This window comes from Sphaerodactylus townsendi, linkage group LG05 (genome assembly GCF_021028975.2).
Source record: "Sphaerodactylus townsendi isolate TG3544 linkage group LG05, MPM_Stown_v2.3, whole genome shotgun sequence".
In the NCBI taxonomy this organism is placed as follows: Eukaryota; Metazoa; Chordata; class Lepidosauria; order Squamata; family Sphaerodactylidae; genus Sphaerodactylus; species Sphaerodactylus townsendi.
The window spans coordinates 24817719-24836039 of NC_059429.1; the positions used below are offsets into that span (position 1 = coordinate 24817719).

The 18321-nt window shown below is 45.4% G+C and overlaps 1 protein-coding gene across 2 annotated transcripts in view; it reads left to right on the top strand.

The window, feature by feature from the left end:
• The window catches only part of DDR2 (discoidin domain receptor tyrosine kinase 2), a 68278-nt gene that overhangs the window by 31870 nt on the left and 18087 nt on the right, over positions 1–18321 (top strand). For both annotated transcript variants that reach the window (XM_048498033.1, XM_048498034.1), the window contains exons 4-10: positions 944–1175; positions 4509–4656; positions 5907–6012; positions 7694–7877; positions 9538–9781; positions 10963–11025; positions 14926–15056. In XM_048498033.1, coding sequence (XP_048353990.1) covers positions 944–1175; positions 4509–4656; positions 5907–6012; positions 7694–7877; positions 9538–9781; positions 10963–11025; positions 14926–15056 — 1108 coding nt within the window. The remainder of the gene's footprint in view (positions 1–943; positions 1176–4508; positions 4657–5906; positions 6013–7693; positions 7878–9537; positions 9782–10962; positions 11026–14925; positions 15057–18321) is intronic.

Sequence of the window (18321 nt, forward strand, 5' to 3'; positions counted from 1 at the left end):
TATCCATCCAGACACAGTTGCCTCATAGGATAACACTTGACTTGGAATCACCAAACCTTCTGCAATTGGCCCCATTTTCCATGGCAGCCATTTTGTGGTTGTCTTATCCCTCTTGTGGCAGCCATTTTGTGGTGACATCTATTAACTAGTGTAAATAATATTTGTTTTTAATATTTCAAAAGTGCATACAGGATCAATAAGGTTGGTGATCCTTGGTAGAGACATATGCATGCATAGTAGGTACGGTAATTGATGCTTTCTGGTGAAGTTGAAGGGGCAGATTAGATCTTTGAGCACAAATACATTAACAATGACTAGTAAATGAAAAAGTCTATTGTGCCTGGAGCTGAAGGAGATCTCTTCTTAAGGCTTGGCCATGCTGGAAGGGGCTGATGGGAATTGTGGTCCATAACATCTGGAGTGCCAAAGGTTCGCCACCACTGACTTATAGAGTTTTGAGAAAGGGTAGTGGGTGCTACCACAAAAGTCTGCCATGACAGGATCAATGTTAAATTTCAACCATGGGGAACAATTACCAAATGTTGGGTGGTTTCAAACCAGAAACCAAGCATCATCCCGTGATGGGAGTAGTTATTTCTCAGTGGGTCCTCCCAAAGTTGATGTCTCCTGATTTCTTTTACATTACCTCCTCTTCCAGTGAGGAGGAGGAAAGTCCTTTGCTTTGGGGAAGAAGTGTTTTGCATAAGAAGCAAGTGGGAACCAGGAATAGTTTGGTGGCACCATGGTGCTCATGCACACCATGTTGGGAATCACTGGTCTATCACTAGAAAGGTGGTGGGTGTTGGAGCTCAAAGCTCCAAAGTTTGGAAGAATGGGGTAGACAACCTCATGCCTGAAGCCTTAAGAAGAGATCTCCTTCAGCTCCAGAGTGATGGGCCAAACCAACCATATTCACTGTCCTGTCTCCTCTGTATTGCTCTAGGCTGGGTTCTGAAGAGGGAGATGGTGCTTGGTGTCCTGAGGTCCCTGTGGAACCAGATGACCTCAAGGAATTCCTGGAGATTGATTTGCATGCCCTGCACTTCATCACACTGGTGGGGACCCAAGGCCGCCATGCTGGAGGGCATGGCAACGAGTTTGCTCCAATGTACAAAATTAATTACAGCCGAGATGGTGCCCGCTGGATCTCCTGGCGGAATAGGCATGGAAAGCAGGTAACTGCAGTGGGAGGAGTATCGCTCTGGGCCGGTACTGTTATTAGTATTAAAAACAACCAGGGTCATTGCAGAGTCTTCAAGAAGAGCTAATTTGTTTTCAAGACAAGGGAGAAGTGGAAGTATTTGCTGCTTTGTCTGCCTCCCGCCACTCCCAAATGTACTGTTTTCCTGAGCTGGAACAGCCCAGCAATATTCTGCGTGTTATACTGTGCACCTGCAGCTGTAAGAAAAGAGAAATTGCTCCCCTCAAGGCTGTTTCAGCTTGGAAAAATGGTGTGGGGGATGAGCCCCTCTTTCCACAATGCCTCAGTTTCAAGCCAAATAAGCACATACTGATTTTCCAACAGCTTCTGTGTGGCTGTGCGGAAAGCAAGTTGGGTCCGGGTCTGAAGTTGTTTGACTTCAGGACTTTTACCAGTTTTATATCCTGATTTGAGGCTTCAGGAGATTGCTTTGAAGATTGTGGAAAGATTTAGGGTGGAAAAAGCCCTCCCTTGGCTCTTCGAAGATTTAAACTATCTCTTCAGATCGATATTTGTCTCTTGCAAGGAAAATTTGCTTGTACCATTGAGGAAGCTTTTTAAAGCACAGGAGAGAAATGGGAGGAAAGAGCTAAACATGTCCTCTGGTTTTCAAAGCAGCCAATTGCAATGATTCTAGGGGTGTTTCCCCACTCACGAGGATCCCCTCTATGCTGCGCGCTGCTATCAGCGCGCGGCATCCCTGGTGCGCGCCCCGGCGTCCCCACGACCCCGCGCAGAGCGCAGGGTCATCAAAAGGCGCCGTTTTCTCCAGCGCCAGGGATGCCGCGCGCTGAGGGGGCGCGACAGCGGCAGCGTTGGGGCAGCTGCGCTGTTGCTGCCCCTGTCGTGGGGAGTGCAGGGGGACCCCGCGCTACTTGAGGAGAGTAGCACGGGGCTTAAGGTAAGTGGGGAAAGGCCCTAGGATACAATTACAATTTTCAGGATTCTTAGGGAGAAGCCATATTAGTCAAAGGCAATTTGAAACTGGTTTCATAACTAGAGGCTTTTCCACATTGATTTTTTGCATCAGTTCTGGTCCCATACTGCTTCAGTTTATCCCCCAATTTCTGCCCACGTTTTTATGCCTGTAGTCCCACCCTCCCACCCCATTTTTTCACTATTTCTTTTGAGACCACTGTTATCCAGACCTGTTTCTGGAAGCAGATTTTGAGTTGCTTTTTTCCTCATGCCTAATTACCCTTTCCGCGCAAGTCGCTGAAAACATATGCAAAATGTTTATCCCCACCCCCATTTGTCCACACTCATCCCGTCAAAACGATTCCTAGCCACTCTTTTATGATTTTCCTTGTTTTAAAAAAATATTTGTGGATTTTATGCAGCATTCTTCATGCTGTGATTTGCCATAGCTCATGTAATCGATGCTTCATAGATTTCACCCCGGAACAGAGTGAGCTCTGAAAATGGCACCAAGGAGAAGTCTGGGGACTGCAGAGAGACATGGGAAATGTCTTAAAGAAATTGCATCGCAAGTCAAAATGTTGTGAAAACGTTTCAGCAAAAGAATAGCTATTCTTGAGGATACATTTAAAATGTTTTTAGGCTGGAAATAAAATGTTTTGGGGTAAAAACTATGTGAATCTGCATGGAAGAAACGTTTTATTTCCTGCCTCAAAATGTTTTAAGTGTCTGTGTGGGAAGGGCCAATGTTTTATTCAGCTTTCTTTGTCCCATCCACTTCCAACCTACTTTTTGATGATTGGACTGTTGTTATTGTCAAACCAGTTGCTCTGCTCCCTGCTTCCCTGAAGATGAGTGGTTTAGCTTTTGATTTTTTAAAAAAGTAAGTCTTGTAACAACATAATATCAGCATTCACAGAAAACAAAAAAAATCTAAGTTCAGCAGTTTTCCTGAATTCGCAGCTTTCAACTTTAAAAAGTATCTAGCCTGTTCCCTTGAGGAGGTATGCCTTTATCCTGATATCTCTATGGGGGAAGGGGGTGACAACTTTTAAAAAATGAAAGCAGGGAATTGAGAGAACGTGCTGAACTTATCACAACAATGGTGTGTTACAGTAATGATATTTTAGTGCTGATTGTTTTTTTTTAATTCAAAAGCTATTGTGGGGCAAGGGTGGCTACTTCCATCGCTAATTTTTTAAAAAGATGTTGCAGTTCACATTAGGGACATAAACAGATGGGGCTGCTCCCAGTGGTGGGATCCAAAAATTTTAGTAACAGGTTCCCATGGTGGGATTTAAACTGTGGAGTAGCATCAATGGGGCTGGGCAGGGCACAACGGAGGAGTGGCCGGACATTCCGGGGGCGGGGCATTCCTAAACGGGGCTGTGGCAAGGACGCAGCCGCTGCGCCGGTCCTTGGGGAGAAAGCGAATGCAGCAAGCAGGCTGCGCATCCAGTCTTATCCTGGAACTGTAAGTTCTCGCCCTACTGCTGATAGGAGAGTAACTAAAAGGCCAAAATCACGTGGCAAAATCACCCATTAGTAACCCCCTCTCGGCACACGCAAATAATTAGTAACCTACTCTCGGGAACCTGTGAGAACCTGCTGGATCCCACCTCTGGCTGCTCCCCTTTTAGTCTTTCCCATGCAAAGATAGGCAGGCATAGGGCAGTGGTGGCGAACCTTTGGCACTCCAGATGTTATGGACCACAATTCCCATCAGCCCCTTCCAGCATGGCCAATTGGCCATGCTAGAAGGGGCTGATGGGAATTGTAGTCCATAACATCTGGAGTGCCAAAGGTTCGCCACCACGGGCATAGGGGGATTTGCATCAACCCTCCTCCATAGACATCTGCAGCCCCCCCCCAAATACTACCCTTCCTCCGAGCACCTTTGCATGTGTCAGTGGAGCCCCCGCTCTTTCTCTTCATCCCTAAATGTGTCTTCACTTTAAAAAAAATTCAGCCATGATATCAATATATTGATATAAGCACGTACATTAAAAATGTGTGTGTTCTATAACTACAACAGTGATGTCACTGATCATGACCACACCCTCCCTTAAAAATGTTGATTATTTAAGGCATGTGCAGAAGAAAATAAACTGACTCCACAGCTGTGAAAATGTATAGGGCGGGCAGATGTGTGGAAGAACAGTGATCAAATGCCAAGAAAATGAGGAGTAAGTCAAGCATGTGGAAAAGCCCCTGGTTAGATGGAACCTACCATTAAACTAATTTGATTGCAAACATGTACAATAGTCCAAATGCACTGTGAGAAGAATATAATATAATCTCTGATTCCCTATTTTAAGAAAACTTCTGGCATGTTTGCTGCCTGCCTGCCAGACACTTTCCCCCTGCTTATGGTGTGTTTTCTCCTCAGGTGGTTGACGGAAACACCAACCCATATGACATTGTCCTCAAAGACTTGGAGCCACCTATAATTGCTCGATTTATTCGGTTTATACCTATGACTGACCATTCCACGAATGTCTGCCTTCGGGTAGAACTGTATGGTTGTGTCTGGTTGGGTAAGTACCACAGTTCAACAGGATGATTTATGCTGAAGACAAAAGTAACATTTTTAGAGCACTGAGGTTATTCACAAAGTGCTCTCATGGTTTTCAGTCCAAATATACTTTTCCTATCCAAGGTTGAGCTCTGAAAAAAATGGCTCTGCAAGTTCAAAAGGGAAACTGGATGAACAGTTTTTAAATGGTGAATGCCCCTGAAGCGTGTGTGTATGTGTGAGACTTGCTGATGAGCTGAATTTTCACACACTGATTTTCAACTGGGTGTTGATCCATTTAATGTTCTTTTTCCTGACTAACAGGCCCCTTCTGCACACGCAAAATAATGCGTTTTCAAACCACTTTCACAACTGTTTGCAAGTGGATTTTGCCATTTCGCGCAGCTTCAAAGAGCACTGAAAGCAGTTTGAAAGTGCATTATTCTGCATGTGTGGAATGAGCCTAAGGGATATTTGCAGTATTTTACAGACTCCAGAAGCATTCACCAGGCTGACTAAACCAAAACACAAACTATGTTCTGTTCGCTATGGATGTGGCCTTTGTAGGACTGGATCTTAGTTAATTCCAGAAACAGTGGTGTATATCCTATGGCGATATTCAGCATAGGCAGTACCCCAGCCTAGGGTATTGAGTATATACAGTAGTTAATATAACAAAGTTGCATAGTCGTAGAAACATGGTATTGTGTGCAGTGAATAAACTCCAAAGGAGCATATTGCAAAAAGGTAAAACTTAGATTTATTTAGGTAGATTCAGTTCACATTCATGCTGCAGTCGGAAGGAGAGAAACAAGCCTAATCTAAAGAATGCTATTCCCTGTCACAAATGGCCAGCTACTCAGGGGGCACATATGTGCAAGTAAGATTGCAGAGAGATCTGCAGATGCATCTGGCTCCTTGGAGAGACAACGGGCATGGAAAGAGAAGGAGGAGTCAGAGAGCTCCCTGGTAAAGACAAAGAGAGGTATCTCATTCTGTGAGAAGACAGGGCTTTGTGCAGGTGCCAAGCTGCAAATGGCTGAAAAAAGCAACTGCCTACCCATGTGCTTCCTCTGTTATGATTCCCCACTTTTGGTATGGTCTGCTTGAAGAGGTCAGAAAGGCTTTTCACGAACTATGCAAAACTTAGTTATTCTAGAGCAGGAGTGTCCAACTCTGCGTTCCTATTAGCAACAGTGATGGTTGTATGTGACTGAAGGGGTTTCAGCCCGGCAATGAAACAAGAGTAACCCCTTTTCTGTTCTTTAACAGATGGGTTGGTTTCATACAGCGCTCCAGCAGGGCAGCAATTGGTTCTACCTGGGAGCACTGTGATATACCTGAATGACTCAATCTACGATGGAGCTTTTGGTTACAGGTGGGTTTCCCAGGATACTGTAGTGGAGGAAGAGTTGAGTTGCGGATGGTGGGAAAGGGGGGGGGGCAGATGGTCAGGAGAATGGCTGCATTTTCAAATCAAAATAGAGTAAACTGTTATTATTTTCCAGAACCTCTGTGTGATATTAATACTTATGCGGTGCTTCAGCTCCTCCTGGTGGTTTCAGACTTTTAAAATCCTAATGCACTGGCTATTGAATGTCCCATTTTGTTGATTATACTGACTCACTGGCCAAATCCCCACCGGGAAATTCAATCTAGATCCAGTCAAGTTTGAAAATAAACTGCACCTTTTCATCAAGGTTTCAATCTCCCCACCGCAGCATGTTTCCAGTGAAGACATCTAGGCCTATCTCAGATTCAAGAAATGTAACAATCTCCACTAACACGCGATCGCCTTGGCGGGTCTCTCCTGATTGGCTGTCATGCTGTGTTAGGGCGGGACCTTTTTTTTTCTCCCACAAAAACGTGCTCACGTTATCACGTCAGCACATCATCACATCTCCCCCGCCCAAGTTTCTGGTTGGTTATTGTTCTCTCGTGCACTTGTGAGAACAGCACTGTGCGCACTGATTGGTTGTAAGGCATTTGTGTCACGCTCCATGGCAGGAAATTTGAACCAAGATTAGATCACCTGATCTTCCCCTCCAAACTGGACTGAAGACGTGTTTTCAAGCAGGTTCAGCAAAGATGCGGGATAAGGGGGAGAATGAGCACCAGAACTGGGATGAACCGGGTGGGCGGCCTCTTACTGGAACCTCACTGTGACGCTCAGCTGGGCGGTCGACCTCTTGCTCTAGCATTCCATACCATGCCTGGCCGGCCTCCCTCGGGTGATGATGCGCATGCCCTTAAGGGGCATGGCAGAGAGGGCCCCCCCCCCCCATCTGCCCTTACTAGGCTGCAGCAACTGCGGGCAGCAACTGCGGCCGCATTGATTCCCGGTCACTCTTACAATTGAATGAATTGCAAGCTTGGGGTTTGGGAGAGAAAATGGTGCCAGAAGTTGAGGTATAAAAAAGTGATAGGCAGCAGGAATATATGGCAGCATGATGGGAACTCTGTCTTTAAAAAAACACCTTTAGATGCAGCTTACACAAAGTTAAAGTACCTCCTAGTCCAGTGGTGGCGAACCTTTGGCACTCCAGATGTTATGGACTACAATTCCTATCAGCCCCTGCCAGCATGGCCAATTGACCATGCTGGCAGGGGCTGATGGGAATTGTAGTCCATAACATCTGGAGTGCCAAAGGTTCACCACCATGGCCCTAGTCCATGAGGCACCTAACAATCCCAGATCACTCCCAACATGTCTTTTCCTCCATCCCTTCTAGGAGAGGTATGGCCAAATCCATTCCTACTCCCTTGCTAGGCAGGGACTGTTTCCATATGAGGAAGCTGTTTTCAGAAAATAATTCATGTGGAAATGAAGGGAGACTCTGTGAGAGCAAAGAGAATTTTGAGGTTCCCCTTTCTTACAGTAGCCCTCTGTATCCCACAACAAAACCTGAAAACGGTTGGGGACTCTTCTCCAAGCGCTGGAACTACAGCTGAAAGCCATGACTGGTGAAGAAGAATCTTGCTAGAGCTCAGGGAAATGACGGTGGGCCTCATTCTGTGTTTTTGTTTCCTTCTCTCTCTCTCTCTCATGCTCTCACCAGCATGACAGAAGGGTTAGGCCAGCTGACAGATGGAGTTTCAGGCCTGGATGATTTCATTCAGACCCATGAGTACCATGTGTGGCCTGGATACGACTACATTGGCTGGCGCAATGAGAGCGTCACAAACGGCAACGTGGAAATCATCTTTGAATTTGACCGGATTAGAAACTTCACCACTATGAAGGTTTGTCATTGAAATCAATACTAGTTCCTGTGTTCCCTTTCAGTTGGCAACAGAAGGCCGCTATCTCTCCTTCTCCCCTTTCTATATCTGTCAAAGCACACAAAGGGTTAGATCTCATGCTTCCTCTAGGTATGACTCTTTATTCTGACACCGGAGCCATCCCCAGATGCAAGAAAGCTCTTTTCCTTCTTGTGCAGAGGGCACGTCACCATTATGGACCTACAGGATCCAACCTATTATTATTTCTCTGGAGTACCTGTATTTCTGGCCAGCACCCTGAGCGACCACAGTTATAAGACCTTTGTAGTAGCTCTACATGCTAAAAGCTTGCATCCTTTTGCTTGGAATAATTTGACATGAAATGACATTTTTATAGTTATGTTGCATTTTGACATGTTCTTAATTGGAAGGATAGAGTAGGGGATGGGGAGGAACAGAGCGATTGGAAATATTTTGTAACGAGGCAGAAAACCCAAGCAGCACCCCCTCCTACTCATTATCATTGGCAAGTGTTGACTGGGACTTTCTCCTTGACGAGCCTTCTGCAGCTGCTGTTCATTTCAGTGGAGCCTGTTCAGGAGAACTTCCCTGATGCGTCTTCTTCCCACTCTGCTGCCCTTCAAGATATAGCAGATCCACTGCTAAAGACAGCCGCCTTTCCCTGCCTTTTGCCAGTGCCACCTCTGAGTGGGGCACTGCAATAATGAAAAATCCCAAATTGCTGCAATTTCCGTCCCCACATAGCCATCCACAGAAGGGAATAGTGGAGAACTGAATTGAGAATAATGCCTTTCCTGCCATCCTGAGTGAAAGGCTGAAAGCTTTTCCTTTTCTTAAGACTCATTCCGCTTGAAAACGAGATAAAATCTGGGTCCCATGAGAATCAGGTTGCTGGATCTCCTGAGGGTCAAACCCTGAGATTCGGTCAATCCATCTGGCACAGTTTTATTTTGCCTTTCCACAAAGGAGTTCAGGGAAACATGCACTTTCTGCTACTACGTTCTATCCTCCTGATAGCCCTGTGAGGGAAATAATAGAAGAGAAGAAGAAGAGTTTGGATTTATATCCCCCCTTTCTCTCCTGAAGGAGACTCAAAGGGGCTTACAATCTCCTTGCCCCTCCCCCCTCACAACAAACACCCTGTGAGGTAGGTGGGGCTGAGAGAGCTCCGAGAAACTGTGACTAGCCCAAGGTCACCCAGCTGGCGTGTGTGGGGGGAATTCCCCAGATAAGCCTCCACAGCTCAGGTGGCAGAGCTGGGAATCAAACCCGGTTCCTCCAGATTAGACGCATGAGCTCTTAACCTCCTACGCCACTGCTGAGAAAGAAAGAGTTTCTTCTACTACATTCTATCCTCCTGATAGCCCTGTGAGGGAAATAATACTGAGAAAGAAAGAGTTAGCTTCATGGTTACTAAGTGGGGACTTGAACTTGGGTCTCCCCAATGCTAGTCCAATACTCTCACCCCTGAACCACACAAGACCAAGTCTGTGGTAACATCTTACAGATCTGAAGGTAGAGACTGGTGTTGGGTGGCCTAGGCAGGAGGGGAGGGGGCTCTGGCTGAGCCGAGTGCTTCAGGTAGTGCAACCTCATGCGCACGAGAGGCACACAGACTTATTTCAAGTCAAGCAGAAAATTGCTGTTCTCTACCACACAGGTTCACTGCAACAACATGTTTGCCAAAGGAGTGAAGATCTTTAAGGAGGTGCAGTGCCAGTTCCGCTCTGATTCAAACGAATGGGAGCCGAACGGTATCTCCTCAGTGCCGATACTCGATGATGTGAATCCCAGTGCTCGCTTTGTCACAGTGCTCCTATTCCACCACATGGCCAGTGCCATTAAGTGCCAGTTCTACTTTGCTGACATCTGGATGATGTTCAGTGAGATCTCCTTCCAATCAGGTATGATCCATACGGTGCAGGGGTGGATGCTGATACTCTCTGTTGGTGGTGTGCATGCACATGTTTGGATGTGTGCCATTCATTCAGCTACCTGTTAGGAGCTAAGGATTCTTGCTCATCTCATGCAATAGTTTCCCTTTAGAAGTGGTTGAAAGCCTTTCAGGAAGCACTGATGTGCTAGGGCGTAAAGTTGTTGATCCAGAAATGGAGAGAGAGTTTTACTTTTTGGAAGGTTATACACCAACTCTGCGTAATATCTGTGCCACCAAGTACAGCTCACCAAGGAAGCATATGAAGTCTCCTTGTACTGAACAAGACCAGTGGTCCATTTGGTACAGTATTGTCTTCTCTGACCAGACTCTCCCAAGTCTTAGGCAAGGCACTGGATCTGGGGCCTGTAGCATTCAGCTACCCACTGAGCCCATTCCTTAACAGCCTTCCTATATTTTCATTCCTGTGGAAGAACAAATGAGAAGGCTATTTGAGCTTCGGTAAGCTGCCACAGAATTATTGAGGGATTACAGTTGGCTTGGTGAATTATGGGAATTATGAATGGCAGTGGCCCACACTACACAGAGAAATTGCCTTTTTCTATGCATGATTCTGCATTTGGCAGGTAAAACGGCAGCACAGGTGACAGAAACGGGTTCCATGAACCAGTGATACCTGTGCAAAATCGGCCTTTGTATCACAAAACGAAATCGTGGTCCATTCCGCACAATACAAATAAAACTTCTTCAGGACATAAATAGAAGTGTTTTGGGGAGGAATTCCACATACTTTTCCCCCAGAACATTTTCAAAATAATCTATTTCATTTGCTGTAATATCTAAATGACATGTCTTTGTGATGACAGTGTAATGTGCACACATGATCCTTGTGCAGTGTCCCTTACTATTCAAAATCAGGAGAATACTGAGTATTGCACATGCCATTTGGATGTTGCAGTAAATGCATTAATCTTAAGGAAGGTGGGTGGCTTTGAATACCATATTGCAAGATCTATTGCAAACTCACTGCTTCTGAATTAGGATATTTACATCTCTAATTCTACCCCCCAAGTCCCGTTATCTTCTGGTACAGCTTCAGAGCGTCAGAAGTTATATTAAAGTTTATGAATTGACATTTTAAAAGTCAAGAACTGTATGTCTGATGATGCTTTCCCCCCTTCCTTTTAATAGATGCGGCCATGTACAACAATTCTGGAGCCATTCCTGAGTTTTCAGTTACGCCCACTACATACGGTATGTGTGTTACTTTCAGTTAGCATGGAATGCGTACTGTAGCAAGAGTGGCCAACTGTAGAATGATCTTGTGAACTGCTTGCTCAGGTAGCTGCTCAAATGACAATGACTGATAAATTTCCATGAAAATAGTGGCAGTAGAAGTACTTGAGTGTAATGATTGGAGAAAGATTGAGTAATGCTACAATAACAGGAATCAGAAAAAAAATGCATGTTGGAATGTGGCCTAAAATTATGTTGAATACATAAAATATGAGGTTGTAAACTACAGTTGTGCACAAAGTAGAAAGTTAGTTTGGTTGTGTATTTGTTAGGGGCTGCAAGTTAATCTAGCATGATATTTGCTCTTCCCAGTGTTTATTTCCTGGCTGTTAGTATTTTAAATTGGGGAACTGAACCATACTCCAGTTTTATACAGAGTGGACTAACTAAGGGGCTCCACCCAGTGGTGGGATTCAAGTAATTTAACAACCGGTTCCGGTGGTGGGATTTAAATAATTTAACAACTGTTTGTTTAGAAGCACCGTTTTAACAACCGGTTCTCCCGAAGTGGTGTGAACGTGCTGAATCCTACCACTGGCTTCACCCCAAGAATACTTATTGAGACCTCAGTCAACCCAGGCCATACCACCTTCTCATCCCAGATTGCCTGGAACGGTACAGCCACCATCTATTCCAATACTTTATCCAAGAAGGAGCGAAATTGGAAACAAATTTTATTGAGGGCAATAATAGAACTATTGGGAATTAAGACACTCAGTCAGAATAATAATCAAGCACTCACCCTATGTCAAAGGCCAGTCACTCCAAGCAATCAGATACTATGCAAGAGGGGAAAGCAAGAGTCTAAACAAACACATTTGCCAACTCTGTCACTGTACTTGTTGGCAACATAAGATACGTGCAAGGCCAAGTTGCTGTCTGATTGTCCTGACAATTAGTCAAAGCACATCCCAGTTTATTAAAAGTCTTTGTAGGATAATCCAGAAGTACTGATGCAAAGACAACTGTATAATGCTTGGGGTAGGGAAGAAAGCTTTTCTACAAGGGGATTGAACTGGCTGATGGAAGATACAGGGTTCGATGCTGCAGAGAAGTGCCTTCCGTACTGTAATGAACAAACATGACTGGGATGGGAGAAACAAAGCTTTTGCTGTCTTGTAACAGGTGAATGAGGTAGATGGGCTTGTATTTACCACTTTCTTGAAAGGACCAAGCACTCCTGCACATGAGTGCATTATTCTGCATGTGCGAAAGGAACCACACTACTTATGAGGCATATGTTGTTACAGAGCAAACTTAGTGGCATGCACATGGGATGCATGAGTTGCTGCTAGTTATGTCTTGAGAATTATCCAACAAGTGAATTCAGAGCTTGGAATTCTATGCATGGAGCTCCCAGTGAGGGCCCTTTCGCACATGCAGAATAATGCACTTTCAAACCGCTTTCAATGCACTTTGCAGCTGGATTTTACTGTGCGGAATGACAAAATCCACTTGCAAACAGTTGTGAAAGTGCATTGAAAGTGTATAATTCTGCAAGCACAGAAGGGGCCTTAGTGTTTCAAATCAGTTCTCAGTCACGTTTAAAGCGTGCACCTGAGAGTTTTCATTTTTTAAAATTATTTATATCCCTCTTTTCTCTCCAATGGGGATCTACATCAGCTTACAATACAAAAACCCCACTGCCCCCTCTCAGTCTGCTAGCACAGAGTTTCCCAACATGTGGGTCAGAACAGGGGCTGTGAAACTTCTGAAAGTGGGTCACAGGCCAGCCCTCTTGCCCTTTGCATCCTTTCTTGCCAGCTTCTCACATTCCTATTTCCTCCTCCCTCGTTGTGATGACAATAAGGTAAAAGACTTGGGGCAGAGTGGTAAGCTGCAGGATTACAGTCAAAGCTCTCCTCACAGTCTGAGTTTGATCCGGAAGAACCAAGTCAGGTCTCAGGGAGCCAGCTCAAGGCTGACTCAGCCTTCCATCCTTCTGAGGTTGGTAAAATGAGCACCCAGTCTGCTGGGTTTAAATTGTCGACTACTGGGGAAGGCAGTGGCAAACCAACCCGTAAACAAAGTCTGCCTAGTAAACATCATGATGTGGCATCACCTCATGGGTTAGTAATGGCTCAGTGCTTGTACAGGGGACTAAAAGCCATATGGCAACCAGCACCTGTACAGAAGTAGCTGAAGGAGGGCAGGTGGGAGCTGTTCAGCATCACATGAAAAAAGCAGAGGAGGGTAGAAAGAGGCGTGTCCTTGGAACGGCTCTCCCTTGGTGCCGCTCTTTTGTCTGTCCTCTTGCCCAGCCCCCTACAGTACTTGACTGCCCTCTACCTGCTAAGGGAGATGTACTGCACCAAGCCTCTGGTTGCCAATCTCTTCACCACAGTTTACCAGCTTTGTGTATCTCCTCAACCCAACGCTCCACAAGCGCACCTCCTGAAATTTCAGCTTTGGCCCAAATAGTGTAGAAGAGGAGATTAATTCCCATTTGCCTGGGGTTCAAAGGGGGAACAGCTGCACCCTTTGTTGTTTTCTCAAAAAAATACAGTTGGGTACTAAACAAACTGGAATGCTGGAACAGATAGGTGCCAAGGCAGAGGTGGGATCCAACCAGTTCTCACCTCTTCTCTAGAAGTGGTTACTAATTTTTTCTGAGTGCCGAGAAGGGGTTACTAAAGCAGCCTCCCTGCCCAATAGGGACTGGAGGTGCGTGTGGGTGGGGGCGCCACTGTATGAATCCCACCACCATCGGAACCTGTTATTAAAATTTTTGGATCCCACCACTGTGCCAAGGTAATAGTTTGCCTAGGTCCCCAAGAAATCTTGGGCCAGCTCTGGATGGGTTACCATATGCTAGCAGATTTTCCTCCCAGCCCTAAGCAATGATCCTTTGACTCATACCTTTGAGAACACCGAGGTCTTCAGTACCTGTGAGTAGAGGAAAAACTAACACAGCCAGATCCTATTGGGCTGTTGCTGACCAACTTCATTCCCTGTTTCTGGGCACATCCAAGCTTTAAAGTGTCTTGAGGTTTATAAACTGGATCCTGGAGCATGGTAAGCAGAATGCAATAAATCACTTTCTTGAGTTTAAATCATCACTGGGAACTCTGGATATAGAACTCTCCACAGCTGTCTGGTTTGGTATTGTCCTGGATATCTATCTTGCTATCTGGAGTTGAAGAGTTCTTTACTTTAGACTGTATAATAGGTCCTCAAAGTAGTCAACTGTACAGTAAGATCCTATCATGCTCTCACAATCACATTTTAGAGTCCACACAACATACACAATTGTAGTTATGGCACCAGCTAGAAGAAAATTGCATCTTCCTATGGATCACCGTTTGTAAACAGAGTGCTGGGGAAATACAGAAGTGCAAGCAATAAGATACGTCCATACACTTCTTCTTTTTGGGTGGGTGGGTGGGTGAGGTAGATGTGGTAGATTGGGTCTTGTTTTTAAAATAGGTTTTTATTGTGTTTTTAGAATAGAGTCTTTTAAATGGAGTTTTATTGTGTTTTTAGAATGGGGTTTTACTGTGTTTTTAGAATTGAGTTTTATTGTGTTTTTACTGTCGAGGTTTTAATGTTGCATGTTTTATTGTAAGCCGTCCTGAGAATGTGGTAAAGGGTGGGCAATAAATGTGAATGGAATGGAAACGAACAGAATAGAATAAAACAGAGAAAGACAGATGGATGTTGTGTACCAGTATGTATTTATGGTGCTGTTACTAGATGTCTGGAGAGACATCAAAAATGGCCTGAGAGATTGAATCCCTGACGAAAGAGAGTCATTGACACATGCAAGTCCAAAAGCTTCTGACATAGAGCTGAGCTTTTCCTAAATTCATCTCAAACTCATGGTACATGATCATCTTTTGTCCATCCTCCTTCCAACAGATCCAACACTCAAAGTGGATGACAGCAACACCCGCATCTTGATTGGCTGCCTGGTGGCCATCATCTTTATCCTGGTGGCCATCATCGTGATCATCCTCTGGCGCCAGTTTTGGCAAAAGATGCTGGAAAAGGTAAGTCTGGGATGACGGGCTCACCTGCCTTAAAAATACAAAGCGAACCGAATGCATTCAGCAAAGGTAATTGCTTTGTCAGTGACAGGAGCTTATGGCTAAACTGTCTTTATCGAAGCTGGCTAGTGAGGTGATCTTCAGCCCATAGCTTGCTGCTTTGCGAGCCCCTGTAGAGCTGCCCTGCCTTCTGCTGTCTTTTGGAAGGACTGGCTTCAGACCACGAGAACAAAGTTGCCACCTTCTTTGTGACCCACACAGGAGAGCGAGGTGAAGCAAGGGCCCTCAATGACGGACAGTATTCCTCTATGGCTCTGACCCATGGTTTCATCTTCACTACAGTACATCTTATGGAGTTTGGCTTGAGTTTCCTGTCCCTGGCATTCTCAGACGATTGTATTTACTTATTTGATTATATCCAACTTTTCTCCCTAGTGGGGGTCCAAAAAGGCTTACATCCAGAGGTGGGATCCAGCAGGTTCTCACCAGTTCCCGAGAGTGGGTTACTAATTATTTGTGTGTGCCGAGAGGGGGTTACTAATTGGGTCTGCTTTTTCGTTAGAAATTCCATTAGGTCCAAAAATCATAAAGTCCTGTTGTTTCCTATGTGGCTGGTTAGCGAAGATAGAAAACGGGATAATTCTCCCTATTGGGCTGTTTTAAAAACATGTTTTAGAAATATGGTAAAGTTCCTTGTTTAAGGAAAGTATCTGTTATGTCTCAAAGAATCAGGAGTCGGAGGAACAAAACATGGTGCTTTATTTCAAAGCTGCTACTCACACATAGCCTAAAATCACTCTGCAGCAGTGCTCAATATAACACACCTACTGATTACCAATTCCAGTGCAACAGCTGCAGACTCTTAAAACAATACAGTACCTCACAATCAATACAATACATTACACCCCTTCCCCCTAACTCCTGTAATAATCTGGTGGGATTCTCTTTCGCTGAGATCGTCTCAGCTCCCGCTCTGGCTCCTGAGTCTGTGTTTGTTCCTGGTTCTGCAAAACAATTGGACCCTTTGCTATTTCCTTATCCTGCATCTCCATCTGAAATTTTAACGCCCCAGGTTCCTCTGGGACAATTGGACTATTTACTACTTCCTCATCCTGTAGCTCCATCTGCCCCCCAACGCCCCTGTACTTAGATTCGAGGACCTGGGGTTCCTGGATTCACTGTTGGACCTGGTATCCTCTTCCTTACTTGGTCGTAATATGTTCGCGGATCACCCGCCTCTCTTCAGTTTCCACCCTGCAAGACAAGGGCCCTGTCGGGTTGCCTCACAACTGCTGGGACCCAACATGGACCTTGTTCTATAATTTCGGACATACACCAGATCATCCCTATCAAATGTCCTAGGTGCTTTCAACACCTGATCTTCTTTCCCGTGGACGATCATCAACTGAATCGGGATGCATTCGGTCCAGCAACGCTTGTAAGTTTCCGATTCTCCATTAGCAACTCCGCAGGGACTCCTCCCGGTGGCTGTGCACGGTGTTATGTGCTGTGTTAACAAAAAAATTCGCCAACCGACGGGTGCCAATCCCCCTCTACTATTCGGGCTGCAATGCATCCTTCGTTGTAGACGCACTCATCCTTTCTGCCCGCTCCATTCGTGAAGGCCGATGAAAAGTAACCGAGGTAACCCATGTAATAACACCATTGGCCAGGAATACTCTAAACTCCTTGGATACAAACGCTGTCCCATTATCCGGATACCACCGTATCCTGGAGGCCATAATGCAAATAACTTACGTAGTGCCCTCCCACACCGTTTCCAGATGTCATTGACATTACTGGCACTACTTCTAGCCATTTGGAATATGAGTCCACCACGATGAGAAACACCTCACCTTGGAAAGGTCCTGCAAAATCAATATGTACCCTTGACCATGGTCTTCTTTGTGGACTCCCATTGATAGGTAGGGGCTCAGAGGTGGGGCAGGTCAGCAAGTATCTGACACTCCCCTGCACCTGGCAACCCATTCTTCTATTTCACTATCCCTCTTTGGCCACCACACATCACTACGGGCCTATGCCTTCATTCTCACTATTCCTGGGTGCCCTACATGTAAGGTCTCCAGCACCCTCTAATCCTTAAAGCTGCTGGGATCACTACTCTATTTCCCCACAGTAAGCACCCCTTGTGGACAGATATCTCAGGCTGCCTCATTCCAAATGGTCTGAATTTTTCCCTCTAACTTACCCAATGGCCAACCTCTCCATGCCTAATTCAAAACTCCTCCTCGCAAGCACTGGGTCCTTAGTTGACCTTTCTGCTATTTCTTCGTCAGCTTTGCACTGGAGGCTCTGATAATCCATTCCAACATCAAAACCTCCAAAAAGTGGGGAATGATCTTCCTCCTCCCTTTGTACTGTGCAAGCGACTCAAACGCATCTACATGACCAATTTTCTTTCCTCGACTGGTGCTGCAAAGACATAATCATATGCATTCAGGGAACATTGCCCACACGCAGGCATTCTAGGGGACAATATCTGTGGTGTCACTGGCTTCTCTGAGGAAAATAATCCCAACTTAAGCCGGCTTATGGTCTGCTTAACAATCATAAATGGTCAGCCCATACACGTAATCATGAAACTTCTTAACCCCAGCCACTATTGCTAATGCCTCTCCATTATCAATTTGCGCGTAATTTAGCTCCGTTGTAGACAACGTCCTAGAATAATACGCAATTGGAGCTTCCCCGAGCATATCCTCCAATTCGATGGCTCAACACTGCTCCAACTCCATACGAGGGGAGGCATCGCACGTCAAAATTCAATGGCTTCCCTCTCATCAAAATGAACCAACACGCTTCCTGATGACAACAATCGCTTGACATCTCGGAATGCCTTCACATGTTGATCTCTGTTCACTGCCACACTGCCCGCTTATCTAATCAACGGATGCGGTGGTAACTCACTCCATTGTGGTCTTATGCTTTAAGAATGAATGGTAAAATTTAGCAATCCCAAAAAATGCTCTGTAACTCTTGCTTTGACTGTGGTGCTGGGGCATCCTGGATGGTCTCTCACCTTTGCTGGATGTCGGGTGGATTCCCCTTGCATCTACCATGTAATCCCAAAAACTCTAAACTCTGCGCTACTCCAAACACGCATTTTTTCGCTAAACAGCAGCATGACCCTACATCTGAGAAGCTTACTGCAGTACCTTTCCGTACCCGTGTCATCAGTTCCTCCTCCCAGTTGCAACTCCACTATCAAGACATCATCAAAATATGGTATGACTCCCGGCAAGTTTCT